A 27,880-nucleotide genomic window follows, 5' to 3' on the forward strand; every position below is an offset into this window, starting at 1 on the left:
TTGACATCCCTACTGCCAACAGGTGAAGTTTATCCAAGAAGGGAGATCCGGGAATCTGAAATGAAATGTCAGTTGCTGTCTGTGGAGACACACAACTCTTTGTCCGTAAAAGAAAAGGTAACAACTTGAGCCAGGGTTCCTGGAAGTTGCCCTCTCCCCACATCGCCCTGCTTCCCATCCACCACGTAGAGTCCAAGTTAATCGCACATCCAACCCATGACTGAGTTTTTTATTAACCACCACTCCTAGAGGAGCTGCCCCAGAGAGTTCCTTGACTTTGCCTACTTGACTGTGGGAGAGTCAGAGCTTGAGGCACCATGGAGGAGGAATCGCCAGTCCTTGCGCCAGAGAGGGCGGCCATCAACAATCCAGCAGACATTTCCGTCATCTGCTTCTACTTCCTTGCGGTCATTGGAGTCGGTCTGTGGGTATGTATGTAGGGAGGGAGGGGGTGTGCTCCTCTCACGTAAACACGCTTCCCTCATCTAAGGTGTTTTTTTTTTGCAGACTGTCTTTATTTTCAGGTGGGATTCCATCCCATCCTGGAAAATTCAGGTTGTGCAATTAGTTGATTGGGAGCTCCTGTGCAACAGACTTGTTTCTCCTCCCCTGAAACCAGACTTTTTGCAATAAGTCATGGGAAAATGCACCGGGAAATGAGTCTGTTTGATACACAACATCATCTAATCTCCCTGCAGACAGATCCCAATGAATGCTCGATAAACAGGCAGTCTGGAAGTGGCCTAGGAAAGAAAGGACTCAGTTCCTCACTTAGAAAACAAAGACACTGCCTTGCTGTGGGGAAGGAATTGGAACCAGCATTTGAGGGTAAAATATGGAGCTGTCAGAGCCAAGCCAGGACAAAGAGCATACCATCACCTATTTTTCTGTTACTCAGCTCATTTTGTTGCATAGCTCAAGAGATTCCTGCATTGTAAGGGATTGGACTAGATGGACTCCCTTCCAAATCTACAATTCTAAGATTCTATTATTCTAGCCCAAACACAACTCATCCACCCACTATCATCTCTCCATTTGAGTCTTCCATGTCTTCTCTCAGAGTATTTCAGGCTCGTCTATTCATTTACAAGGCAACTTGGGTCCAGGGTCTCTTAAGGACAGCCTGATTCCATATATCCCTGGCCTGACCACTGAGATATTTGGGGGAGTCTCTGTTAGTGGCCCCCAATGCCACCGATACACGGCTTGTATCCACCAGAAGCCACACATTCAATATTGTGAATCAAATCGTATGGAAACCCCCCCCCCCAGCTGAAATTAGACAAAACCACCACCCCACCCCCATTGAATGTCAAGCGCTTGACAAAGACTTTTCCGTTCCAACAGGCATTTTAAGTTCACCTGTTTTGATAATAATTTTTCATTTATTTTAGGCACTGTGTGTTGGTGGGATGGAGATTGGTTCTAATTGGTTTTATTCATCGTATACTTTTTAGAATTTTTTATGTAGACTGCTTAGAAATCCTGGAGATTAAGTGTCCTGTATAAATAGCATAAATAAAACAAATTTACAGAAAGGAGAATGAAAAGCAGCTGAAGTGTTAGATTCAAATGCACTCTAACGGTTCACTCAAAGGATTACTCAGTGACAAAATGTCATTAATAATAACCATAAGCATGAAAAAGGCAGAATAAATTTGTGGGGGTGCTGGTCCATTAGGGCTGCTCCTCCAACTTTGGTTGGCTTTCAGCCAGCCCCCGCCAGACCACCTTCTTACTTGTAACCAGGCTGGGGGCGCATTGCCCGTCAGCTTCCTCCTCCTTGATCTTAGTGTTTCTCTTCTAGATGCCTTCAGGGAGGAGGTTGGGGAGCAAAACTAGACTCCACCTATCACTGGCTCTCAGTCCACCTCCTGTGGTCCTTCCTGCCTTCCACCCTTCCAGTCCCAATTGGGCAGAAGACACCAACTGATAAATTTGCCCGAAGGTTGGAGCAGATGTTTTCAGAAACACATCACACCCTTTTAAGTTTTGTTAAAGCAGCTGCACTGGCTGCCCATCTGCTTCTGAGCCAGAAACAAGATTCTTATATTAATTTACAAAACAACTTCGGTCCAGGGTAGCTCAGAAACTACCTAAACCTTTCTTTCCCAGCTCAATCCTGAGATCATTCGCAGGAGCATCGGTGTTCATTCGCCGATTTTGCAAGGCTCATTTGCTGTTGAAACCTGATTGTCACCCATGATTGACAGGTCGATGTGTCAACACATGGAATGGAACCAAGTCTCAAACCCATGAAAGGCCACTGTGAGCCTATATTGACACCTCTCAAAGATGCAACTAGAACTTCTTCTTTTTAAAAGCCTGATTAATATAGCAAACTTCTCCCAAGGCACTGCAGATAAATACAAAGATTTAAACTAATCTGTGTATACCTAAACTGCAAGTTTTATTGTTTAGTCATTTAGTCATGTCCGACTCTTCGTGAGCCCATGGACTAGAGCATGCCAGGCACTCCTGTCTTCCACTGCCTCCCGCAGTTTGGTCAGACTCATGTTTGTAGCTTTGAGAACACTGTCCAACCATCTCGTCCCCTTCTCCTTGTGCCCTCCATCTTTACCAACATCAGGGTCTTTTCCAAGGAGTCTTCTCTTCTCATGAGGTAGCCAAAGTATTGGAGCCTCAGCTTCAGGATCTGTCCTTCCAGTGAGCACTCAGGTCTGATTTCCTTAAGAATAGATAGGTTTGATCTTCTTGCAGTCCATGGGACTCTCAAGAGTCTCCTCCAGCACCATAATTCAAACTGCAAGTTACTTGGATGTTATTAACTAAGTTATTTTTAAAAATGTGTTAAATTTAACTGGGGGCAGTCTGTTCCGTTATGCTGCCTGAGGTGGCTACTTCCTGACCCTGTAAATGCAGTTGAGGAACCTAGAACCTAGAACCCAAACACTGCCTCAAGACTTTCCTTTGCTGTTCTCCTCTCCTACAGGGTTTCTCTGCCCCACATTCAAGCAGGGAGGCCTGTCACACTGGGCATATTTTCTGCTTTTCTCCCCATCCTTGTCTCTCTTCTTTGATCCTAGGCCTGGTCGTTCCAGATGGGTTAATGATTGCAAAAAGCTACATCGGTCAGGAATGTACTAGCAAGCTGGTAATGAGGTGTAAAATTGAACAGATTAGCAATGGAACAATCTGTTCCCTAGAGGATGGGCTCTGTTCCCTCTGTGCTTGTCTCCTTTTGATGCAGCCAGGGCAAGAAATATGCCCCATATTATAACACACACACCCCAAAATGGCTGAGCCCTTCCACAATGTCTACTCACACCACCTTTCCTCTCTCTCTTGGCTCACAGTCGATGTGCCGGACCAACAGGGGTACCGTCAGGGGATATTTCTTGGCTGGTAGGAACATGGTGTGGTGGCCGGTGAGTAACAGAAAATGGACAGGAACAAAGGAAGAGATGGGAGCCCTGGGGCTTGGGAACAGGGGGAAAGAGGCCCCAAATCAGAGAATGGGAAAGCTTTTTCAGCCTGAGGGCCACATTCCCCTTTATGGCAACTTTCTGGGGGCCGCAGGTCAAGTGCACAGGCAAAAATGGGCGAAGCCGTGGATGTTTACCTTTGTACAGTAGGCTAGTTTCCAGACAGAGTCACACACCTCTCCCTCCCCACCATTCAGGGAAGCAAAAGGCATTATTAGAATTCAAGGACACATCCCAATGAAGGTGTGAAGCAAGGCTGCTTAGGGGTGTGGCCCCAGGGAGAGCCCCAAAGGCCAGAGAGCTGTATTTGACCCCCAGTCCTGAGGCTCGAAACACCTGCGCCAAATACTTCAGGTTGGGGAGAGGGATGGATAGGAATGAAATGAGATTATGAGAATGGGAGGGTGGGAAGATAGATCAGAAGATAGGGAAGACCAGGAGCGAAGAGGAAAAATACAGAGAAGCAAAAAGAAAGTGAGAAATAAATTAAGATGATGAATAGGCATGGCATGGCGAGAATTAAAATATTTAGGACATTGGATGAAATTGGAGACAGGAGGGAAGAGAGGGAAGAAGCACCAAGGTCAAGATGGTGGGTGGGCTTTGGTGTTTTGTTTGGTGGTGTGCGTGGGGAACGTCAAGCCCTATTCCTTCTTTGGCGGTTGGTGTGCCCACAGATCGGCGCCTCTCTCTTTGCCAGCAACATCGGCAGCGGTCATTTTGTGGGCTTGGCAGGCACTGGGGCAGCGACCGGCCTGGCCGTGGCAGGATTCGAGTGGAACGTAAGCAATGGACTGCAGGCTCCATCTTTGTTTTTCTGGGAAACACAGCGTGCGGGTGGGGAGGCAAGACGCTTTCATTCGGCGAACGGAAACTGAAAGCAGGACTGATCACATACACACTTGGATCGGGGCCTGCTGTCACCTGGGCAGCTTTCTGAGGGCCATCTGCCATCTGTGGGTGGGCCATAGTAGAAAGTGGAAGGGGCAACACACGCAAATTCTACCTTTGTACAGTAAGCTAGTTTCTAGGCATACGCACACTCCGTCCTTCACCCAGGCCGTCCAGAGGCAAGATCAGAGTGCAAGGGAACATTCCAGCCAGGCACAAGCACTCAAAGAGGGTGTGAAGCAGGGGCCAGTGAGTGGTTGGGCCTGGGAAGAGTTCTGAGGGCCAGGCAGAGAGGTCTTGAGGGCCACATCTGGCCCCCAAGCCTGAGATTCACCACTTTTCCTATAGACATTCAACTAGTGTTGATTTTCCCAACGTGAAAAGGCAGCGATAGAGGAAACTTCACCCATTACATTTCTGCCTCTTACGTACATGTTAATGACATAGAAGCCCTACCAAAAAACAAGATTTCTTTTTTTAAGTGAGAACTTGAACCACCCTAACCCACTTCTCTCTTTCCTCCCAGGCTCTCTTCCTTGTCCTCCTCCTAGGATGGCTCTTCGTCCCGGTCTACCTCACAGCTGGGGTAATAAGAACACACGTTGCTTGCTTCTTTGTGACATTTGAAATCTCTTCAAGGAACCCAGGGTAGCCCCATGGTTCTCCCTGACTCCAATGTTTTCCTCACAACTGTACTGGGTGAGGAGGTGGGTTGGGCTGAGCGATGGGGACTGATCTGCAGTCACCCAGCTAGCATCATGGCTGCGCAGAAGTTTGAACTCAGGTCTCCCATGTCTAAATCCAGCATTCTTAACTCCTTGGCTATGTCAAACAACGACTGGTGTGTGAAACCTGAGGGCAGGAGAAGAGGAAGATGCTGAGTGGGCTTGGGAGGCAAGAGAAAAGACGATGGAAAACCAGGATGTTTGTCCTCGGGTCTAGGAGGAGGCTAGTAGGTTGGGAATGGAAGAGCAGAGCCAAAATATTGGATTCATCCCAGGGAGCATGCTAAGAAGCTCACCCTTGGAACCAGAAGCTCCCCTTTTTCCATATACAGCTGTGTGCCATTAATACCTATTTATTAGACCAGGTGTGGAGAACCTCGGACCTTCCAGATGTTGCTGAACTACAAGCCATTCAGCCCCGGCAAGCACGGCCATTGGCCAGGGATCATGGGAGTTGTAGTTCAGCAACAATCTGGAGGGACAAAGGTTCCCCGCACCTCTGCTACACCAATAAGCTGCAGATTTAAGCAGAGAATTCATTTTAAATGTGCAATCAAATGTTAACAAGTTGACTTTAAATTTATCATCATAATGTAAGCTTTAAAAAAAGTCAACAATCACACACACAAATTACATGTCTAGAAAGGCTTGCCAAAGAAGAATGGCATTTTTAGCAGGCATCTAAAACAGTAGTGCAAAGTTGCCTGTTTAATGTCAATGGGCAGGGAGTTCCAGGGTTTAGGCGTTGCCCCTCTGAAAGATTAACTCCTTGCTAGTGCAGAGCGAACGTTATGTGGCTCTTGCTTGAACACTCTAAAAGACAGCAGTGACATCTCCCCTGCTGATTCCCTCCCCCTGCAGGTCATCACGATGCCACAGTACCTGAAGAAGCGCTTTGGGGGCAAACGTATCCGACTCTACCTCTCCGTCCTCTCCCTTTTCATGTATATCTTCACCAAGATCTCAGTAGGTCATTTCTCTGGGCATGAAGAACTGAGAGGGTGGGCAAGCGGGTGCAGGATTTCCAACAAGGGTTTGGCTGGTCCACTTCCACCTGAGGAGAGAAGGCCATTTTAATGGTGAACGGAAACTGCCCGGCAAAGCCTGTCCCCTCCCCCAGCCTCCTCTTGGAGAGGGAAGAACCCCTTTCCCAGTCTGATTTCTTTGGGGGGCATTAGCCATGATCTATGGACTTGGGCTTTCTCTTTCTCACCTGGCAGGTGGACATGTTCTCTGGAGCCGTCTTCATCCAGCAAGCTTTGGGCTGGAATATTTATGTGGCCGTCATAGCCCTCCTGATCATAACCACCATTTACACAGTGACAGGTAACTGGAACGTTGAAATGGTTATCGGAACAGGCTGGTGGCAGGGAATACAATAGAGAAGCGGGTTGCCAACCGGCCATGAGAGAGAGGCAGCCTGACCTGTTCATGCCCCTTTAACCACAGCAGAAACCAGCTTTTCAGACAGTCAACCTGTTAACTGCTGCAAGTCAACGTGCTTGACAGGTACAAGGGCAAATGACACCTCATCCCCAGACTCAAGCTATATTATACTAATAGCTTTCTTCTTCTTCTTCTTCTTCTTCTTCTTCTTCAATCACTCGTAGCCGAGTAAGATTGTCTTCCATAAACACAGTTTTAACAGTGAGTCTGTAAGTGACTGTGGAGGCCAATTATGGATCCACATGTCCTTCCACAGTGGGGACATCTGTGTGGATTTGCCAAGTGTGCCTTCCTCTTAGCACGTTTCTTCTTTTTGTCGTGAGTTTGAGCATCTTCAAAGCCCATGATACTAATAGCACCCAGGACTAGTCAAGGGTTTGTTTGTTTGCTTGCTTGCTTGCTTGCATCTGAGACAGAAAATCCCACATGTGCCTCTTCCCATCCCAGGAAGCAAAGAGAAAATAAGAATGAATTAAATAATAAAATATTTGCTGCTATTTTGTGGAACTGCTGGTCTAATGGAAGGACAGGCAGTCATTTCTAGTGCATAAGATGGAAACCTCAAAGAGGTAGATAGGCAGGTCTGTGCACATATGTGGAAGAGAGAGAGAATGGGAGAGGGAGAAAAGGGAAGCAGCGTGTGTATGTATGTGAGAGGAGAAGAGTGTGTATGTATTGCAGTGAGTGACAGACAATATGAGAGTGAGAGAGATTGAAAGGCAAGCGCTCTCTCTCTCTCTCTCTCTCTCTCTCTCTCTCTCTCTCGTGTGTGTGTGTGTGTGTGACAGAGAAGAAATGCTGTGCCAAGCATGGCCGTTACTCCTTGCATTAACCAAGTTAATTGCATACGATTTCCCAACAAAACATAGGCTAAGGGACCACCCACCAACCCACCCCCTGCTTAGAAATGGACTTTGCACTCTTTGTGTGTTTGAATCACAAAGGAGGGAGCCTCTTCTCACTGCATTATCTCCCCTTCCCTCCATCCCGGCACATAGGCAATCTTACCCCTGGGGACATTACGCACATTTTCTGCCCTCAGATCTTCAAGCGCAGCCTTTTCTGAGTAAACTCCAGTTTCCCACCCCCAGCTTCTATTTGCCCCAGGTAGAAGAACTAAAAACTGTGGGAGGCAGTGGAAGACAGGAGTGCCTGGCGTGCTCTGGTCCATGGGGTCACGAAGAGTCGGACACAACTAAACAACAACAACAAGAAGAAGAACTAAGCTCTATTTGGCTCCAAAAACTGCTTCCTGGGCTAATAGGAGCAGCTGAGGAGGAGGAGGAAAGGATTCAACCCCCTTTCCCCAAACTGGGGGACCCCACTTCTATGAGGCACTTTTAAAAAATAAGACACAGCAGCAAGGGCTAAGGGCCTAACTCTGGCTGAAAATATGCAAAGAAATGTACCTCAGACCATGGGCAGAATGCCTCAGTAATGCATAACCGCTGCTTACACACCCCACTGAGGTTTGGTGCTCTGGGCATTCAGGTGTTGTTTCCTTGAAGAGTTGAGGCATTCCCTATTTTTCGAAAAATTAATAACAAACAGGCTAGGCTACCTGAAAATGGCAAACATCAATGGCACGTATAATAAAGCTACTACTGATCCACAGATTAGGCACCCATTTTTCAAAGCACTGTCACTCCATGACGCTTCCACCTCATGGATGAAGTTGCCGATGTTTCTAGTTTTCTGTCCTGAAATCATTGGCTGCGGTTGTTTTTAAAACACATTTTGTCATCTGTACATTAACCACTCCTTTGGGAGGGAGGGCAGGATATAAACTGAACGAATGTACAACTGAAGGTGCCTTTAAATACCTATGCAGCAGGCAGAGCTTCAACAGGCAAAGCTTTGCCTCATCCTGAGGGAGAGTTCACCTGTTGAATTTCTGACCGACATTAAGGATCCCTGCCAGAAAAAAAGATAAGCAGCCTGACTAATGATGAGCAGGAAGAACAGGTCTGGTTATTCCTTTAATGCCCTTGAGAAACCCCGAGCTGTTGCTGGTCTGTGTTATAGTGGTAGCATTTCGACAGAGCCTCTTGCGCACATACGGCTTTACAGAGTTTAAGAGGACAGGTCTTTGCCCTGAGGAGCTTACAGTCTAAAGTTCAGCTGGTGCCAAGTGAGATGGATCAACCAAATGACAAGGTGATCCCCAGGATCCCTGTTCCAACTCTGCAGCTCTATGATTCTATGATTTAGTGCAGTAATACGGTTCCCTGTGACCTGCGCATGGCCTTCTCCTGTCTTTCCTCCAGGTGGGTTGGCAGCGCTGATGTTCACAGACACAATCCAGTCATTCGTCATGATTGGTGGATCCTGTGTCCTGATGGGGTTTGGTGAGTAGGTCACTTCCCGTGGTGCATATGACACTGAAGCATGGGCATCATATTGGCAACAGAGTCAGTAGGGTGCAATGGTTAGAGGTTTGGACGAGGATCTGGAAGAGCAGGGTCCAAGTCCTCACTGGGTGACCTCGGGGCAGTCACTGACTCTTAGCCAAACCTACCTCACAGGATTGTTGTGAAGATAAAATGGGGAGGAGATAGAATCCACCCCTTATGCCACCTTAAGGTCCTTGAAGGTGGGACATTAAACAAATCAACAAACAAGCTTTTAATCAGTGCTAAAATGCTTTCCCCACTGTTTTTCAAAGAAATATATTAGATATTAATGAAATATTTTCTGAACTTAAAACATTAAAAAAGTGGTGCTTAAATTAAAGCAATAAAGAGAGCTATAAAGCTAAAATGCTTTTTTAAAAAAAAATTAAACTCTGGTCATCACCATTTTAGCAATTTCCTCCACGTTTCCAGTCTACATTTCTGATCCAAAACACTTCTTATTTTTACCACCACCACTCCACAAAAAACCAATATCCTGATTTGCACTGGTGCTAAATAAATATTTTTACTTATTTTTAAACTAGGATTATTATTTTTGATGAGATAACTCAGCTGTGCATCTTCCACATTTCATCTCGGTATCCCTTGTACGACTCTGGTTTGAAAGTCTTGTTCTAAAAACAATCTTTATTTGTGAATTACTTGTGGTGGAGAACGCCTGGGTTCTTTTGGGGTTGGAAGGAAAAGTCTGGGCAACCGTAGCAGATGTTTGGGGTGACATTATGAGTGGGTGTGCCATTTCCTGTCTTTAAATTGCCTCTATTCCGCTGCAGCCTTTAACGCAGTGGGAGGTTACCAGGCGGTGTTCGACAAGTACATGCAGGCTCTTCCCAGGCAGACCCTCTCCCCGAACCCCACTCTCTACAACATCTCAGCCTCCTGCTACCTGCCCCGCGAAGACTCCTTTCAGATGATGAGAGATGCTGTCGTCAGCGACATGCCCTGGCCGGCTGTTATCCTTGGCCTCTCCATCAATTCTCTCTGGTACTGGTGCACTGACCAGGTAAGGCAAGGGCGAGAGTATCTCTCTGTCTCTGCCTGGCTCTATCGCAATCTCCTAATGCCTTCTTGCACAAGATCATACCCTTTTCCTCTGGATTTCAACACCCAGTTTCTGACTCGCCGCCTTTCTAATCTAAAAAGCCTCAAACGTTGTAACTTTTCTGCAACCAGGACTTGATCGTTCTGGTTTCAGTTTCCTGCACCTTTTCCAGCTTTGTGCTATTTGAGTTGCAAAGGCCAGAACTGTATATACAGCAGTGGTTCCCAACCGGGGGTCCGCGTAACCCACCCAGGGGGTCCCCATGGCACCATTCACATAACAAAAACTAGCACAGAGATATCACAACTTTCAAAAGCAGGGGCTTGGCGTTTGAAAAACAGGGGGTCTGCAGTACTTAGCCAATTGGAAAACACTAGTATTCAGTTTTTCCAAGTGCAGTTGCACCATAGATTTGCACAAAGTGGGTTGGGGAACCTCCTGCTAGCAAATTAAAAAAAAAAAAGGCCACTTGTCAATTACCGGTAGCTGACGTCATCCTGATGGGTTTGAGTTTGCTCAGTTTGGCTGTGTGGCCCTGTTCCCTGCCCATCAGTTCATAAATGGGGATGTGGAGGTGTTAAATCTTGCAGGGACCTACTGTGCATAGTCAATCCTTGCAAAAAGCGGAATTTATGAGCAGCGATTTACATCCTGCTCCACCCCATCCACCAGCTTTGACAGATGAGAGGGGTATAAACATTATTATTATTATTATTGTGGTTTTCGCTATTGAAAGGTGGGTGGTCTCACTTGTCTGCCAAGCACCTGACATCATGATGACATTTGTTGAATGACAGGTGAGGGATCCTCAGGGTGAAAGCCACCCCACCCCACCTCCAGTGTAAAGGCATTAGCTAAATCATGGACAAGATGACTGTCAGCAAAAGTTCCTGTTTTCATCCCGCACAGGTGATCGTGCAGAGGTGCCTGGCTGGGAAGAACCTCACCCATGTCAAAGCTGGCTGCATCCTTTGTGGCTACCTCAAACTGCTGCCCATGTTTCTTATGGTTATGCCCGGCATGATCAGCCGGATCCTGTATCCAGGTAAACACCTGGGAGAGCTGGGGAGGCAGGTTGGAACTGAGGGAAGGAGGCCACGTCCTGGTATTCCATGAAGGCGGAAAAAATTTGGAGTGCTTTCCTGATCTCAGTGCGTGCCACTGTTGCTAGACCGCCAACGTACAATGCAACCAAAACCTTCAGTCCTGTCACCAGTGGCCTGAACAGAGCTGACGGGCTTTTATTCTCAATATATGTGTTGCCCTCACTAACCAGTGCTGTTGCGACTGGGCAGATGCACTTATTCTGCATGCATTTAAGATTTAATCAGATAATCTTAGGCCATGGTACATTTGTTAGCCTGCAACCGCCACAAAGCTCTTTCCTGCTTTTGCTGAAAAACACTAACACAGTTACCCTTCTAGAAGCTAGAATGTGAGTTTGGTTCCTCTCAGCAGGTAGAAACTTCCAGCTCTCCAGCTTTTTCCTTCACTTTTGTTGTGGCCTTGGAGACCTCGAGAGATTTACGACAGTTTAAGAATTTAGGTTGCATGCACACCATACATTTAAAACACATTTTCCTGCCAAAGATTCCTGGGAACTATAGCTTAAGGGTGCAGGGGATTGTGGCTCTGTGGGGGGTAAACTAAACTTCCCATGGTTCTTTGAGGGTAGGACGTAAGCACCTATTTAGACATTGGCTACCTACAACGTAAAAGCCAACACCTCTGGCCCATCACCTAGTAAGCAGTGCACACACAAAACATCAGTCCAGAATTGATGGCACCCCTGCAGTCTTCCCATGACACCTGCAGCTCCCCCCACAACTCACCAGTCCTTGGGCATGAGGTGGTTGTCTTTCCCTTCCTTGAAAAATACACAGAGCTGAAACAAGGAAGTTGGAAGAGTGCCACGTCTTCCCCTTTCAGCTCTGGGGGCTTTTCCAGGTTCAGAATAAGTCTGCAGAATCAGACTTTCATCTAAATCCTTTGGAAAAGAGAAGTAGGTGTGCACACAATTTCTCACTTCCTGTCCCTCTGCAAGTGGGGAGAAGGGGCGGCCCCCACGACCCTCGTTCAAAGATCCAAATGTATTGACAGGCCGGTGACACCTGCAGTTATTTTAATCCGGGAGTTACATTGCGTCCCCTCTGCTTTCTCAGACGAAGTGGCTTGTGTCATCCCAGAGGAATGCAAACGGATCTGTGGCACGGAGGTTGGGTGCTCCAACATTGCGTACCCCAAACTGGTGGTGTCTCTCATGCCGAGTGGTAAGGAGTGGTGGTGTTAAGGGGAGGGCGGGTTTTGCCTGACTTTATTGCGCTTGAAATCCTGAGTCCTTTGGAACCCACTGCGCTCGCCTTATTATGGATTCTGACCAGCTCCATCTGTGTCACCTGAGAGATGCTGAGCTCCAAGGAAGACGGACCTGCTTCCCTTCCCACTTCATTGTGTCTCCCCTCTGCAGGCCTCCGGGGTCTCATGCTGGCTGTGATGCTGGCGGCATTAATGAGCTCGCTGGCTTCCATCTTCAACAGCAGCGGTACCCTCTTCACCATGGACATCTACAACCGCCTGAGGCCGCAAGCCAGCGACAAGGAGCTCTTGATCGTGGGCAGGTGAGGAAGAGTGCTGGGTTGTGCCACCATAGCTGTCAACGTTTCCCTTTCTTAAAAGGGAAATTCCCTTATTCTGAATAGGATTCCTCGCAAGAAAATGGGAAAGTTGACAGCTATGTGCCCCACGCCCATTGAGTACCACTTCATTCATTAAGATAACTTAATGGTGCCCTGTAGCAGAAATGGGGAGCTCAGGATGGGTCCAGTTTGCCTCCATTCTGCTGTAGGGACATATTCGAAAACCCTAGAAACTGTCACGGAACAAATACACTTTTTACATTAGAAAAACTAGCAACAACCGCAGGCCAGAGACGTCGACTGCCAAGATGGCTTTTGTAAAAATTGGAAAACCAAACCAGGTGATTCCACAGCACAAGGCAAGGACCTGCAGAAATCTCTCCCCAACTGCAACCAAGCACCGCTGGCTAACTGCCTTTGGTGGTGCCTCCATTGTCCTGCTCTCCCCAAGGGGGGTGCTGCGTTCTCACCTTGCTGTTGCTCCCCACAGAGTGTGGATCCTGCTCCTTGTGGGGGTGAGCATTGCGTGGATCCCAGTGGTGCAGGCGGCCCAGGGGGGCCAGCTCTTCGACTACATCCAGTCCGTCAGCAGCTACTTGGCCCCGCCAATTGCGGCCATCTTTCTCCTTGGGCTCTTTGTCAAAAGAGTTAACGAGCAGGTGAGTGACATTCGGGAAGGGGCCAGCATGGGAAAGGGACACTCAGTCAGCGGAAAGGAAAGCCAGGTGCCGAAGATATCTGAGTGATAGGCAGTAGCCATTTTGGGATATGGAATTCAGGTGCTCGGGGGATGGGGAACCCCTGGAATAGAAGATACAGTGGTACCTCAGGTTACATACGCTTCAGGTTACATACACTTCAGGTTACAGACTCCGCTAACCCAGAAATAGTGCTTCAGGTTAAGAACTTTGCTTCAGGATAAGAACAGAAATTGTGCTCCGGCGGCGCAGCAGCAGCAGGAGGCCCCATTAGCTAAAGTGGTGCTTCAGGTTAAGAACAGTTTCAGGTTAAGTACAGACCTCCAGAACGAATTAAGTACTTAACCCGAGGTACCACTGTACAGAGAAGTCACTGCAAAGAAGCCTAACTCTCCATAAAGCATGTCACAGGTTTATTTTAGGATCCATCCTTGTTCAGGTTCTACTGCGGACCTCAATTTTAGGGTGCAGCACAGGAGACCAAAAAGAACAGGACAAGCAAATATTAGGGTTAGAAAGCATTCAAAGCAGCCAGACCTAGCCCAGCCCCTTGGCTCTGTTGTTGTTCATCCTTCTCTTTCACCCTGTTTTTCTCTCTCCCTCTTTAGGGTGCGTTCTGGGGACTGGTGGGGGGGCTAGCCATAGGCATGGCCCGGATGATCCCGGAATTTTTTTATGGGACAGGAAGTTGCCTCTTCCCCAGCACCTGCCCTCGCCTGATCTGTGGAGTCCACTATCTCTACTTTGCTTTCATCCTCTTCTGCCTCACGGCCACCATTGCAGTGGGTGTCTCTCTCTGCACCTCACCTATCCCTGAGAAACACGTAAGTATAGAGGCCGGGTGGGCAGAGGAGTCCACGTGAATCTGGCACACAAACCTAAACTGAGGGCTATAGAGTGACAGTGCCTCACTGCCAAGACAACTGAAGGTTGCCACCTCCAAATCTGCAGCCTCGAAAAGCCCAACTCTAGTTTACAGTCTTTAAATGCATGGTGGGGGTGTAGCTCATTTTGGGGAAGGCAGGCCTAGTGGTATGAAAGATGAGCCACAGAAAAGTATATTTAGAGCACACACAAGAATCCTGGGAACTGTTGTTTTCCCCATCACAAAACTATAGTTCTCATCGCATTTAACAAACTATGGTCTAACTACCAACCAGTTGATGGAGTGCCCCCCCCCATTTGTTCTCTGGCACAGAGCCACTTCCTTTGGTGCCTTAATGGCCCATTACCCAGGCTATCGCCTCACTAGGAAGCTAGCCTGGCTATTCCAAGACTTAGAAGGGGGCCCAGGCATACAACCGACCCGTCTGCCAACTCATAACAATACTATCTTTGCCCATCCGTTGTCAAGGGAAGGGGAGGGGGGCTTGGGCGAGAGATAAAGGGTGGCAGGCGAGCAGCGCAACCATGCACCTTGCGTCTAACCAATCCACCCGTCTTGCCACCCTAGCTGCATCGCCTGGTGTTCAGCCTCAGACACAGTAAAGAGGAGCGAGTTGATCTGGACACGGAGGAAGAGGAGGAAGCCAAACAAAGGGAGGCTGCCCGGCAGCGGCGCCGGGAACATGCAGAGATGGAAGCCGCCAGGAACGGGAGGCTGGAGCAGGCGCTGGAGGTGGAGGGTGAGGCGGAGAGGAGGCTTTGTATCGCAAGGGTGGGAAGCCTTTCGCACCCCAAGGGCCATGTTCCCTACTGGACAGCTTTCCGAGGGCCACGTGCAGGGTCAGGTGCAAAAATGGGAGAAGCAAATGCAAATTTTACTTTTGTGAAGTAGGGCAGATACACACACTCACACACCTGTCTCGATCCTCCATTCAGAGACATGAGTTCGAGGACACATTCCAGCCAGGCAAAACCAACTGAGTTTTGAGGCAAAGCCAGTGAGAGGCAAAGTCCTGGGGAAAGTTCCAAGGGCCAGTGAGAGGGGCTCATGGGGCCACATTCAGCCCTGAGCCAGTATCAGGAGATGAGAGGCAGGCCATCCCACTTTTCCCCTCTTAACTATCCCTGCAGGAGGCCCCAAACCACTTACTACTCGGTGGCGTCGTTTTCCTTCTGAGGTGGCCTCAATCACACAGCCTTGTAGGCCCTGACCATCCTCTGTTTCTTCCCCTCCCTGCGCAGATCCCAAAGCAGCGGCCTCCTCTGGCAGGCTGCGCCGGTGCCTCGGCTGGTTCTGTGGGGTGGCAGCAGACAGCCAGGAGCAGCCAGAGCCGAGCCCAGAAGAGAAAGCTGAGGAGCTGCGGCGCCTGACAGACATCACCGAGCATCCAACATGGAGGCGCGTCGTCAACATCAACGCCGTCGTCATGATGGCCCTAGCGATATTTTTGTGGGGCTACTATGCCTGAGCGCCACCCAGGACGACAGCTCTCCGTAAACCTCTTGACACCCTCTTATCCACCAACCCCACCTGGGCATAACTTCAGCCTCTGAGGGACAGTGGCATCAAGGAGTTGTCAGGGAACAAGCAGTCATTAACCCACCAGCCAGGATCACCCAAGCCCACCCAAGACCAACCCTTGTAATCCAAGTCAGAGAGGGCATCGTAATGCAACACACGGAAGGAGAAGCTGAGACCTTTCAGGTGTTGTTGGACTCCAGTTCCCATCAGCCCCAACCAGCATGGCCAGGGACGATGTGCTTTGTAGTCTAACATCAGGGAAGGGTACTGGCTCCCCGTCCGTGCTGTAGCAAGACGCTCCATTTTGAAGGCCCTTCTTCGTTCCTCTGTGCAATGCCACATATACTGCCTCTCTCCCACAGCCCTCACCTCAAAGGTATGAAGCCTGCAATGAAAGACAAACCACCCAATGTTAGTGGCGTTGCAAAAAAATAAAAGAATGGCACGTTCTTCTTGGGGGCCCCACCGATTTGGCACCTGGGGTCCTCACCCCTTCGAGTCCCTAGAGCAAGACATTCTAGCTTCTTGTCCATGCTTCTACTTTTCTTAGGTCTGGTCATCCAAACCACACACTTTCTCCCAATACTTTTCACCTTCATCACATTTGTGCAGCCCCTGGAATCCAAGTACCCCTCATGCCGTCATCACCATTTTCACCAAGGTCGGTGTAGCAGAGGTTGTTTAGTTCCTCCAAAGCCACATGGAGGTCATGAGAGTCAGGCATAAGGGTACCTCCCTTATGACTTGGTTTGAGGTAGGCAATGCTGGCCTGCCCATTCCCCCCCCCCCCCGAAGGCCGCCCATCTGACAGCACCAGCAGCATCCAGACCCAATGTTTTGGAAAACAGAGAGGCCAAAGAAAGGGGGAATAAATGTGACTGTGAAAATGGCCAACGTGCTTTTGTATGTTCTAGGCCGAAGGCAAATGGGGAACCGGAAGGAGGGCAAGTTCCCACTGCAACTTATTCTGTCAGGAATGGAGATGTGTCTGCCTGAAAGTTCAATTTGACAAATACAGGCCTCAAAAATGCACAAGGAAGTTATCGGTACTGCAAAACTACTACATGCACACATATAACATTTTCACACACAAAATGGAAAAGAAGAAACACTTTTAAACTTAACGTTTATAAAAAAAGGGTTTATTTTTGTGTTTCCCTCTCACCCTCAAAAAACCAGGGTGAGCAGCTGGTGAGCACTCATATCCCAACATCAGGTACCCTGCGCTCCCCTCCATTTTGGCATTAAAAACTCTGACAACCCCACGTGAGGCAGAGACAGCACCTCTGCCATCCACTCTTTCCAAGGCTTTAGCAAGTCGCCATGTTAAACGTCTCTTGGAGTTAAAGGGTTTTCTTTTCAGGGATGGTCCAATCCATGCGCCACTCATCAGGGCCCAGAAGGTTCCGGTCTGTTACCCATCCTGCTGCTGTCAATCCTTGGAAGAGACAGGTGGGTCCAAAGTGAAAGGAAGGGAGTTTTGTTTAGCTGTAGCTATACATTCAATTAATTCTCGACCTACACTTTCCTGCTCCTACCTCTCTGATACAGGATAATGCAGAAGGGTGAAATATAAGCAGGACTGAATGGTTTTTCAGGGGGGGGGAGGGGAGGATTCTTGCAAGCAGAAACAGCGTGAGAAATCATAAAAACTTCTGCAGTCTTTTTAAAGGAAAGCAAGTTTCCACTCCTTTGGATTAAGTTGAAAATCTGTGATGGGCAAAGCCTGATAAAAGTTCTGAAAGGAGCTGAGCAGAGGCTCTAACAGGAGTGATTCCCTTTCCCCAGATCTAATTAATATACTATTATACTAATCTTATTATTATGTACAGCTAAACAAGCAGCTAGATGCAAATCTATTATATTTTCATAACTTACCTAATTTTCATAACTTACACTGGTCGTGGAAATGTAGCTTTGCTCAGTGCTGCATTCAGAATTATTATTTTTTAAAGTAAAGGTCAGCATCTATATCACGACCCCACCATACCTGCCAGGAATTTGGGAAATATTTTGTCCAACAGCTGATGTGTTTCAGAAATCGCAGTGCTGTCCTTATTCTCAGGTTCTGAATGATCCAAAAAAGAAAAAAAGAAGGAAATCAGAGCATCCTCCCTGGGCAGAGCTACACCAAGAAAAGAGCATATTAAAATGGGTACATTGTTCACACTTGAACTCTAAGTATACTCTAAGTATACGGTGGGCTATAAATGCAAATAAAATAAACTATCAAAGAGCAGCCCAATAGGAAGGGGGAAATCTCTCTCTAAAAATGTCAGAGAGAAAGATCACCTTCCCAACCCTTTAAGTCATATCCTTTAAGCCTCGGATGGACAGCTGTTTCAATTTTGTTTTATTAATACATTTCTATCTCCCCGCCCCGCTTTCTTCCAAGAAGAATGTGGTGGTGTACGAGGTTCTCCTCCGCCTCAGTTCATCCTCATCCACAACCCTACTGACCCAAAGTAGCCCAGTCAAAGTAGCTCCCCCAGGTCCAGCACTCTAACCACTACACTACACCATCACGTACCCCTCTGCCTGATTTCACACAGTCCTCAACCTGATTTCACGCAGGTGGCCCAAAGGGCAGAAATGGGGGGGGGGTGAGAAAGTGGGCCGTGGAAAAAGAGACACAAGAAGGATGTCCCGCCCACTTTTGGCTCTGGGCCCACCTGCCACTCTCCACAGGTAAGAGGGTAAGATTCTTCACCCGTCTTAGAAGTGGAGATGCCAGAAATTGAAGGGGAAAGCTGTGTGCCCCACCCCACTGAGCTGTAGCTGCTCCCCACTCCCCTTCCCTCCTGGTTCATCACCTTCACGAAGCCTACACTGCAGATTCAGGAGAGACTCTTCCCCCAAGGCAGACATTGCCACATCTTGGTACAGCAGGACTTCCAGGAGGAAGGCGTGAGTGCAGGCTTTAATTACATCCACGCTGCCTGCCAGTCGGTGTAGGAGAATGGAGACAGTCCCTGGGGATGGAGGGAGAGAGGTGGGGCAAGGTCAGCGTCATCGTTTTATTTGTATGCCGCCTTTCCATACTTAAAACCAGTGTTTTCTCGGGGGGCTGGGGCGGCACAGGGGTACACATACCCCTAAACGTTTTGTGAATCTTTGTACTTCTGTCCATTTACTGTATTTATTTTTCCTTATTTGAACTATCAAATGGTGATTTTCTTGAGTCAAAATGAGAGTATCCCTAAATGTTTTTTTAGGGGGGAGCACTGGTTAAAACTGTGCTCAAGGTGGCCTACAACGTGACGAGATTTACACCATTGCAAACCTAACAAAAGTAAGGTAAAGGTAAAGGTACCCCTGCCCGTACGGGCCAGTCGTGTCCGACTCTAGGGTTGTGCGCCCATCTCACTTAAGAGGCGGGGGCCAGCGCTGTCCGGAGACACTTCCGGGTCATGTGGCAAGCATGACGAAGCTGCTCTGGCGAGGCAGCACCAGCACAGCACACGGAAACGCCATTTACCTTCCCACTAGAAAGCGGTACCTATTTATCTACTTGCACTTAGGGGTGCTTTCGAACTGCTAGGTGGGCAGGAGCTGGGACCGAAGATGGGAGCTCACCCCGCCACAGGGATTCAAACCGCCGACCATGCGATCGGCAAGTCCTAGGCACTGGGTTTTACCCACAGCGCCACCTGTGTCCCTAACAAAAGTAATAAACAATAAATAAAACATATAAAAAGTACACAACCAAGTTGAAACAATTTCCACATAAATAATAAGATCTAAAAATAAAGATGCAGAAATCAGTACCATTAACTTACCAAAAAAAACCCAACTTAAGCAATATCACAGCCTAAGAGTGTGTTCAGCAGTTTTTGTAGCTGGAGTCAGTCCTGTAAGGCCTGTAAGGCAGGCAGCAGGTTTTCCAGGACTCACAGCCAAGATGGTGCTCAGTATTCTCACATGCTGACACACCTTTCTACTAGGACCCCAAATCTGCCGCCAGAGGTTGCATCCAGACCAGCCTTTACTCTGGCAGAGAGTGAAGTCGTCAACTGGGATTGGGAATTCAGGACCAATTTAAAAAACAGGTAAGTTTAATTCATGGTCCAAACTTAGCTGCTCCTTGAAATATCCATCTCTATTGTTATTGCTTCTGCTACTCCAGTTTACACCCCACCTTTCTACATTAATATATGCTCTGTGGCAGACTGTAATCAAAATACAACAATCTAGTAATTAGGGGGGGATACAAAATAAAAAATGTGATGCAAAAAGGATATATGTATGAAATTAAAAAACAACAACCCAAACTCATTTGCAACCTCTCTCTTTTTCATGCCACATTGCTAGGAAACTTCACTCATGCCTTAGGCTGCAATCCTAACCCCCTTTACTTGGGAGTAAGCCCCACTGAATTCAACAGAGTAGACAAGATTAGTATTGCACTCTTAATAACCAGACACTTCATATATGCAACTTTCTCACCGACCCACCTGCTGCTCGGTTGAAGAAGATTAAGTGATTTGTGGCGTTCCCTTCAAGGGCTTTCTGGAAATCTGCAACTCTGGTTGGAGTTGGAAGAGAAATTCATGAATGCCAAAAAGTGATGCAGGTGCACTGTGGCCAGGATGGGAAATTCAATCTGAAAGACAAACCTCTGGGACTCCTCTGCACCCAGGAAGAACAAGTTTAGGCCCTGGGACCACAGGCTGCATCTAGAAGCCTGCCTTTCAGTAAAATAAATGCATGGAGGTTTTTTTACTTTTAAAAATTTAATTACATTACTTTTAAAATTCCTATAGACACCTTTTCCAGGTTATATTTACACACTGTCACTTGGCAACAATGCGGAAGTGATCGCCTCCCACCCTCTGGAATGCCTTCTCCTCAAGGATTTTGTGACACTTTCAAAAGTCCGCTTATCCAAACCTGTCCTGGACTCTTACATGTTTAATTCTCTGTTCTGTACACTGCTCAGTTTTATTCATGATATGTACTTCTTTTGTTTTTAAACCAGTTTTCTAGGAAATCTTATTCGATTGTTATTGCTATTGTTTTCATCATTTTAATGCCATGCACTTGGACATTTTTAGTTATAGGTGGGTTGAAAAACTTCACCAAGAAACGGCAAGCTTAGGAACAAATTATCTTCCAGAGAATGGAGGGTTAAAGGGGCACCTGATAGTTCTTACTCACCTGGAGGCCACAGTGTGGAGTGGTGTCCCAAGGTTCATCCTGAGCTCCTGCTGAAACCCTAGGCATGGGGGGTGAAAAACCGCCGGGTTTTTAAGGATGCAATCCTGAGGGCCTTTTGCTGAAGCCCCACCGTGTTGACGAAACCAAGGTAGGTCACCACTGTGACAGACATGCTGGCAAAACCTTCCCTGACCTTGTACCCTTCAGATGTTTAGACTATGGCTCTCATTTACAACTGGAGGTATCACTCAGGAGAGCTGAGCGAGAGAGACCTGGGGGGCTGCACTTGGCTCCCCATCTCTGACCTGGGACATAATGTGACTGTCAGTTCCATGGTCTCCCTCTCCCACGAAAGGATGGGGTGGGAGGGAAGAAGAGGAGACGGATGGCATGAGCATGGCCAAAGCTCCACTCCTCCTTCCCCCTGGCACCAGAGGCTCCTTACCTGGCACCAGAGGCTCCTGAGGGTTGGCAAGAGCAGGTCCCAGCACTTTACCCTGCTGCAAAAAATGCCGCAAGACCAGGCGGAGCCGGGCACGGTTGAGGGTCTCCATGCAGACGGATCGTACCGCCCTATAATTGGCGTAGAGATGCAAGGCAGTGAAGAGGCCATAGAGGGAATAAGTGAGGCTGAAGGGAAAGGAAGCAGACAAATCAGAGAAAAGACTCACCTAAGAAAGGACCTTCTTCTGTCCCTCAGTGGCCCCTGCCAAACACTTCCATTCCTTCTATCCTTGTAAAACCTGACTCTTCCACAGCCCACCTCCCTACCTGCCACGCAGAGAGAGAGAGAGGCAGCATCCTTCCACTCACCGCAGATTGTCTGCTACAAGAGGAATGAGGAGAAGACTGAAGAAGAGGCCAGCTAGGTTCACCAGGGTCTCCTGGGTAAGCGAGAGAGGACGTCACCAGAAGGCAAATGGTAGGCCTCAGGCCTTGCACGGCCCTAACAAGAGTTGGCCAACGCATGCCTCATTCCATCCACGCCCCCTAGCACTCTCACCTGGCTTCCATCTTTGGCCGAAACATCGGCCATGTTGTCCCGCCGGGCCTGGTGCATGGTGAGGGCTGCCCGAGTGGCCCCTCCAGCAACTCCCACAATGCACTGGAGCAGAGAGAAAATGGAGATGGAAGGAGAACAGAAAACTATGTGGGTCACACACAGACACAACTACATACTCCTCCAAACAAACGACAGAACATGACACCATGACCTCCTCAGCCCCCCGGGCTATCCACAACCCATCAGGAAAATCAGGATGAAAACGGACACCAAGCTTTGTCCCAATACTGGCTCACAGAAGCCTTAGGCCACATTTGCACCATACATTTAAAGCACTATGATACCAGGTTAAACTGTAGCTTCCCCCAAAGAATTCTGGGAGCTGTAGCTTGTTAAGGGTGTGGAGAGTTCTTTTTTAAAAAACCTGATTTTCCTCCCAGAGTAGAATTCCCAGGGTGGTTTAACAGCCAATCCCCAGTTAACTCTGGGAATTGTAGTTCTGTGAGGGTAAACTACAGGTCCCAGAATTCTTTGGAGGAAGCCACGATTGTTTGAAGTGGCACCACAGTCCTTTTAACATATTGTGTGAACGTGACCTTACAATCATAGCTGTCAACGTTTCCCTTTTTTAAAGGGAAATTCCCTTATTCCGAATAGGATTCCTCGCAAGAAAAGGGAAAAGTTGACAGCTATGCCTTACAATAAATGTCTCACCCATTATACCCGCCAAGTTCCACTCCAGTTTCACATCTCAATTATCCCAGCATCTCACCAACCCAACTCCCATCCTTCCTCATTTATTTATTTTTTACCTTGAAGAAGCCACTGATGCACACAATGAGAGTGAAGCATGCTGGGAATGCTGGGGCCAGGATCTCCATTAAGATGGCCATGTCATTCAGGACATCAGCAAAGAGCCTAAGAGGTATTGGGGGGGTGTATTAAATGTCAATCAAAGAGAAAACACTGACCCATCAGGTGTCTAAACACAACACCCACAAGAATGCAATTACCAACAACCTGGAATCTAAATGTCCATACAATACAAACTGAAATAATGTGGCACTGGTGTTATAAAATCATTTTATATCACAAATATAAACAATTACAAACATGGCCTGAAATCACTCAACTCAATAAAATAAACCCAAACACATATTGCCTTTATTGTACTCCCCAGTAGTCAATAATATTAATACATACATATGTACACACACAGAGAGAGAGGCATATATTTCAACGTATTTCAAACAGTTGGAGCCATCAGTGAAATTAATAAGTAAACGCGCACCAAATAAGACTACTACTGGTCTTGTTTCTTATCATACTATGGATGGCCACATATGTGTGCCTGTAAACCAAAACTAGCACTCAAGTAAAGCCATAAACTGTCCTTCCAACTGGAACATATGTCTAAAAGTGTCCTAGCTAATGAACCAACAGAAAGTACAGTTGGTGTACTGGATTTGTACCCAATTTTAGACATGCAGCTAGAGAGGAGGACACCTATGAAGTTGGGGTCAAAACACCCCTCTTTACCTCCATTGCTTTGCATCGCAGTCCAGTTTGCTTCTGGTAGATAAAAAGGAAATGGGATCATGTGAGAAGGAGGAGAAGGACAGGGCCACCTAAAGATCAAACTCGGAAAACAGACGGTGGTCAGAATGTCAGATTAGAACTGGGCAGAAGACCAAGGGTCAGACCCCCCCACTCAGCCATGAAGGCCCCCCTTGCAGCCTAGCCTACCTCATAAGATTGTTGTAGGGATAAAACTGGGGCAGGGGGTGTAAAATCATGCGTGCCACCTTGAAGGAAAAGTGGGGTAGCAATGGCTTCTAGCCATGATGGTTCTGTTCCATCTCCGCTGCCAGAGGCAGCATGTCTCTGTGTTCATGGGGGGTAGAAAATCTCAAGTGGGGGGAAACCATTTGTTGCCCTCAGGTCCTCCTTTTGGGTTCCCCATAGGTATCTGGTTGGCCACTGCATGAACAGGGGTGGGACTAGATGGGGCTTTGGCCTGATCCAGCAATGCACTGGAACAAATAAAACAGGAACAGTCCCCCCCCTTGCACATTTCCTCCTCCCCACCCCCCACTAGCACCAACAACACAGGGCGGAAGCAGGACTCACCCCTTACTCCAGGCAAAGAGAATTCGCCCCAGCATCCCAGTCCCATCTGAGGAAGAAGGGATAGAGAGCAGACATCAGGGGTTGCCACAAAGGGGCAACTGGTCCACGTGAGACTGGAGGTTACAGGAAGCTGGCTCGCCACACAGTTTGAATCTGCAAGTTACAAGGGCTTCTTTTTGGAGTGGGGCAGAGACTGTATTGCTGGCAAGATGAGGAATGAACTGGAAAAGGGAGAACAGTGCTGAGGGGGTCACCTTAACCTGAGTGGTTCTGGGTTCAAATCAAGATGAACAGATTTGGGGAAAGGCTCTGGGGGAGCAGTTTTACATGGCACATCCCCCCCGCTTGCCGAAACTTAGGCCACATTCAGCCATGGGCTCTGTTGCATTAGTTGTACTGTTTATACGGCTAGCCCTTCTGTTTCTGACGTTCCTAAATGTAGTGGGGCAGTCAAGAGGGTTTGATTTTGTGGGCACCAGTAATTTAAGTGTTGTTTAAATGCTTACTAAGCATTTATTTTTTAGGGACACGGGTGGCGCTGTGGGTTAAACCACAGAGCATAGGGCTTGCTGATCAGAAGGTTGGCGGTTCAAATCTCCGCAACGGGGTGAGCTTCCGTTGCTCGGTCCCTGTTCCTGCCAACCTAGCAGTTCGAAAGCACGTCAAAGTTCAAGTGGATAAATAGGTACCGCTCCAGCGGGAAAGTAAACGGTGTTTCTGTGCGCTGCTCTGGTTCGCCAGAAGCAGCTTAGTCATGCTGGCCACATGACCTGGAAGCTGTACGCCAGCTCCCTTGGCCAATAAAGCAAGATGAGCACCGCAACCCCAGAGTCGTCCGTGACTGGACCTAATGGTCAGGGGTCCCTTTGCCTTTAAGCATTTATTTAAAGTTCCAAGCAAGCACCTCGTGCTACTTTTAACCGTGGGAAAGGATCAGAAGAGGAAAAGTTGCAAGAGGATGAACAGAAGGGCAAGTCCCACCTTTCAGGATCCAAGTGACAGTGGCAGCCGTGACGGTTGAAGCCTCATCCCCGACTCCCACCCCTTTCAGCACAGCCTGGGTGGCTAGAGTCCCTGTGATGCTACTGGCAAAGGCCTGGGTTGGGGCAGGGAAAAGAGAGGGGATCAGTTAGGGCAGAACAGAGGAGGGTTTTTGCCCCACTTAACCACCAGTTTGAGACCTTCCCTTGGGCCTTCGATATCCTATCCTGCCTCAAACCACACAGTTTCATCCAAGCCAAAATACTTCCTTTAAAAAAATACCCTCCACAGAACTGATGCCCTCGCTTTTTCCAGCCTCTGATAATGAAGAAGGCGAGCAGGATGTTGGAAACCAATCACCCCACTGAAAAGCAGACCACCCCCACCCCTGCCCCACCAGGATGGAGAATAGAGCCTTCACCTGCACTGTGTCCCAAATCTGGTAGGCCAGGTAGTCTGAACTCACACTTTCAGGATAACCCTGGGGTAGGAAGACCAACTGCAGGAAAGAGAATAGAAGTTGTTGTCATTGTTTCTAAATTCACGACCACTGAGACACATCCGTTTTGACTGTTGGAGTACTTCGGACTTGTTGCCACACGTTTCCCCTCTCATCCCCATCCCAAGAGAAGTGTGGCTGTAGACTCAGCAGCCCCCCTTTTATTGTTTTTGCGTCCCAGAGATACGTTGCCTTTTATGCCCACCCTTACGGCCACACGATATGTTTCAAGCGGTATGATACCCCTTTAACTGTCATGGCTTCCCCCAAGAATCCTACCCTGGGAACTGCAGTTTATTAGTGGTGCTGAGAGCTGCTACAAGATGCTTATTCCCCTCCCAGAGCCACAATAACCAGAGTTTGCTGGGAAGAGGGTTTGCTTGCTGAGCATTTTGAGAACATCTTTTAAGAGTCAGGGATTCTTTTCCTCTTTACCCTCCTTCTTGCCAAGACACAACCTGGCATAATACGCAGCACTCGCTCCCACTGACAGATAACACATCACCCCCAAATTCTCTCCTACATCTGTTCCCAACCAATTTCCCTTCTTCAGAAACACAAATCATGCAGCGTCCATGATGCATCTGGTATCACTTATCCCTTTCTGCTCCCACCCCCCCCACACACACACACACCAATACACACCAAGACATCCTTCATCCCATCACTCCAGTATCTTCTTCCTAAACCACTATCACCAAACAGTCCTTCCATCCACTCTGCTAAATCTGTACTGCAAAAACACAAAGGGACAATGGACGTTTGTTTGTGTGTGTGTGTGTCCATATACAAACACACACTCTCTCTCATACACACACAGAGAGAGAGAGAGAAATTTAATAAATAATAATAATTCGCATATACAACATTCAGGAGAAACCAACAGAAGCTGTTTTCTCACCATGAAGATCTCCCGCACTGAACGGAATCCTTGATTTTGAGGTCCATCTGGAATACAGTCTAGCCTCCCATCAGGCAAGGCCCGGTAGTGCTGAGTACTGAGAGAGCCATAACTTTCCATACAAAGCGGCTGAACCCCCAAACTGGTCATATCTCAAGCAGCTCCTAAGCTGTCAAGGACACACAGTATTATTAATCAGTTGTTAATTTTGCGTTTGAGAAACAGAGTATGTGAATAGGAATGCATAGGTTAGGACAAGAGAACGTCAGGTCCAAGGACTAGATGTGGCCCTCTAAGCCTTTCTACCTGGCCCTTGGGATTCTCCTGGGGCAGCCATGCCTTCTCCTGACTGAGATGTGTCCTTAAACTCTGATAAGGGCTCCCCCTGCACTGTACATTTAAAGTAGTAGCATACCACGTTAAACAGTCATGGCTTTCCCAAAGGAATCCTAGTAACTGTAGTTTGCTAAGCATCCTGAGAGTAGTTAGGAGACCCCTTTTCCCCTCACAGAGTTGCAATTCCCAGAAATTCCTGGAAATTCCCAGTATTCTCTTTTGGCCTCTGCTTAAAACATTTTCGTTTAGGTAAGCCTACCAGACAACATGTAGACATTGATGTGCTCTAATCTTTTACTGCTGATTTTAATTATATTATAAATGCTACAGTTATTTGCTTTATCACTGGCCTTATTGATAATGTTAATATTTCTTGTAAACTGCTTAAAGGTCGTATCAGAATCAAGCGGCATATACATTTTGCTAAATAAAACCAGTAAATTACACTGCTTGCACAAAGTACTCAAGACAGCTTGCCACTTTACTGACACAACTGATCTATCCCAAAAGCCCCAGCTAAGTCGTTTTCAGATGCTTGTCTGCTTTAAAAACAAAACAAAACAAAAACCTTCCACATTTAAAGGCGTGTGCATCCTAGAACATTATAAGCAGAGGGAATCCCCAAGTATTCAGCACAGGCAACCCAACCCCCTTTTGCACCTAGCTCCTGGGCATACATACAGATATTATCACTTAAGCTCTAAGAATGTACGGGGGGCGCATCCGGAAGCCAGCTTTCCCCAGCAGTGATTGCTGACTGGCAGCTCTCACAGAAGCACGCACGCCAATGCCTGCTGGCTCCCGGATCTCTCTCCGGGGCTTGGCATGGCACCGCCACCCCGAGCCCAGCCTAACCTTTGCAAGCCGCCGTCCAGGCGCCACCCGCTCAGCACCCAAATCTATTTCGCCAAGTGGCAGGTCTCGGTTGCTCCAGGGCTGCAGAGGATGCTGGGGGATAGTTGCAAGGGACCATGGGGGCTGTAGTTTTGGGTGGCATTGAGTGCCTCTTCCTCTCCCTAACCTGTGTCCTCCTTCGCTATTAAGATACAGTACAGTGTTTGCTTCTTAGGGAAGAAAAAGAAAATCCGGAGGGGTGGCCATATTAATCTGTTGCAGCAGCAACAGCGGCGCAGGATCTTGCAGGTTGTGAAAACTCTTTTAACAAATG

At 47.9% G+C, this 27,880-nt stretch overlaps 2 protein-coding genes across 4 annotated transcripts; one reads left to right on the top strand and one right to left on the bottom strand.

The window, feature by feature from the left end:
* The first annotated feature begins 293 nt into the window (after positions 1-293).
* Positions 294-16,727, top strand: SLC5A2 (solute carrier family 5 member 2). Its single transcript, XM_082194617.1, has 15 exons — positions 294-428; positions 3,318-3,389; positions 4,124-4,228; positions 4,864-4,923; positions 5,924-6,028; positions 6,283-6,388; positions 8,776-8,856; positions 9,696-9,925; positions 10,874-11,009; positions 12,127-12,234; positions 12,432-12,582; positions 13,091-13,259; positions 13,907-14,122; positions 14,752-14,923; positions 15,426-16,727. The coding sequence occupies exons 1-15, from the start codon at positions 318-320 to the stop codon at positions 15,650-15,652; spliced, it is 2,049 nt and encodes a 682-aa protein (XP_082050743.1). The 5' UTR covers positions 294-317; the 3' UTR covers positions 15,653-16,727.
* A 109-nt stretch (positions 16,728-16,836) lies between these two features.
* On the bottom strand, positions 16,837-27,645 carry RUSF1 (RUS family member 1). Of its 3 annotated transcripts, none has more exons than XM_082194620.1 (15): positions 27,568-27,645; positions 26,377-26,545; positions 25,398-25,475; positions 24,977-25,091; positions 23,996-24,041; positions 23,405-23,437; positions 22,678-22,783; positions 21,866-21,967; positions 21,676-21,746; positions 21,308-21,435; positions 20,863-20,920; positions 20,160-20,230; positions 18,519-18,677; positions 17,696-17,773; positions 16,837-17,143 (listed from the first exon to the last, which is right to left on the bottom strand). In XM_082194620.1, exons 2-15 carry the CDS (start codon positions 26,524-26,526, stop codon positions 17,049-17,051), a joined length of 1,290 nt encoding a protein of 429 aa, XP_082050746.1. In that variant the 5' UTR covers positions 26,527-26,545; positions 27,568-27,645; the 3' UTR covers positions 16,837-17,048. The 3 variants fall into 3 exon arrangements, with proteins under 3 accessions (XP_082050746.1, XP_082050744.1, XP_082050745.1); XM_082194618.1 differs by having other exon boundaries at positions 21,308-21,492; XM_082194619.1 differs by lacking the exon at positions 27,568-27,645 and adding an exon at positions 27,394-27,560 and having other exon boundaries at positions 21,308-21,492.
* Between the last annotated feature and the right edge of the window lie 235 nt (positions 27,646-27,880).

The sequence above is a fragment of the Podarcis vaucheri genome (assembly GCF_965113315.1).
Source record: "Podarcis vaucheri genome assembly, chromosome: 13".
NCBI classification, from domain to species: Eukaryota; Metazoa; Chordata; class Lepidosauria; order Squamata; family Lacertidae; genus Podarcis; species Podarcis vaucheri.

Bases quoted from the DNA above. Each gene is read 5' to 3' on its own strand.
- RUSF1 (XM_082194618.1), bottom strand. From the start codon at position 26,526: ATGACCAGTTTGGGGGTTCAGCCGCTTTGTATGGAAAGTTATGGCTCT. The intron at 20,921-21,307 runs GTAAGGAGCCTC...CCCCATGCCTAG, and splicing joins TCAGGAGCCTCTGGTGCCAG to GGTTTCAGCAGGAGCTCAGG. The intron at 17,144-17,695 runs GTATGGTGGGGT...GTCTCTTCCAAG, and splicing joins ATTTCCCAAATTCCTGGCAG to GATTGACAGCAGCAGGATGG.
- SLC5A2 (XM_082194617.1), top strand. From the start codon at position 318: ATGGAGGAGGAATCGCCAGTCCTTGCGCCAGAGAGGGCGGCCATCAAC. The intron at 3,390-4,123 runs GTGAGTAACAGA...GTGTGCCCACAG, and splicing joins GGAACATGGTGTGGTGGCCG to ATCGGCGCCTCTCTCTTTGC. The intron at 8,857-9,695 runs GTGAGTAGGTCA...ATTCCGCTGCAG, and splicing joins CTGTGTCCTGATGGGGTTTG to CCTTTAACGCAGTGGGAGGT.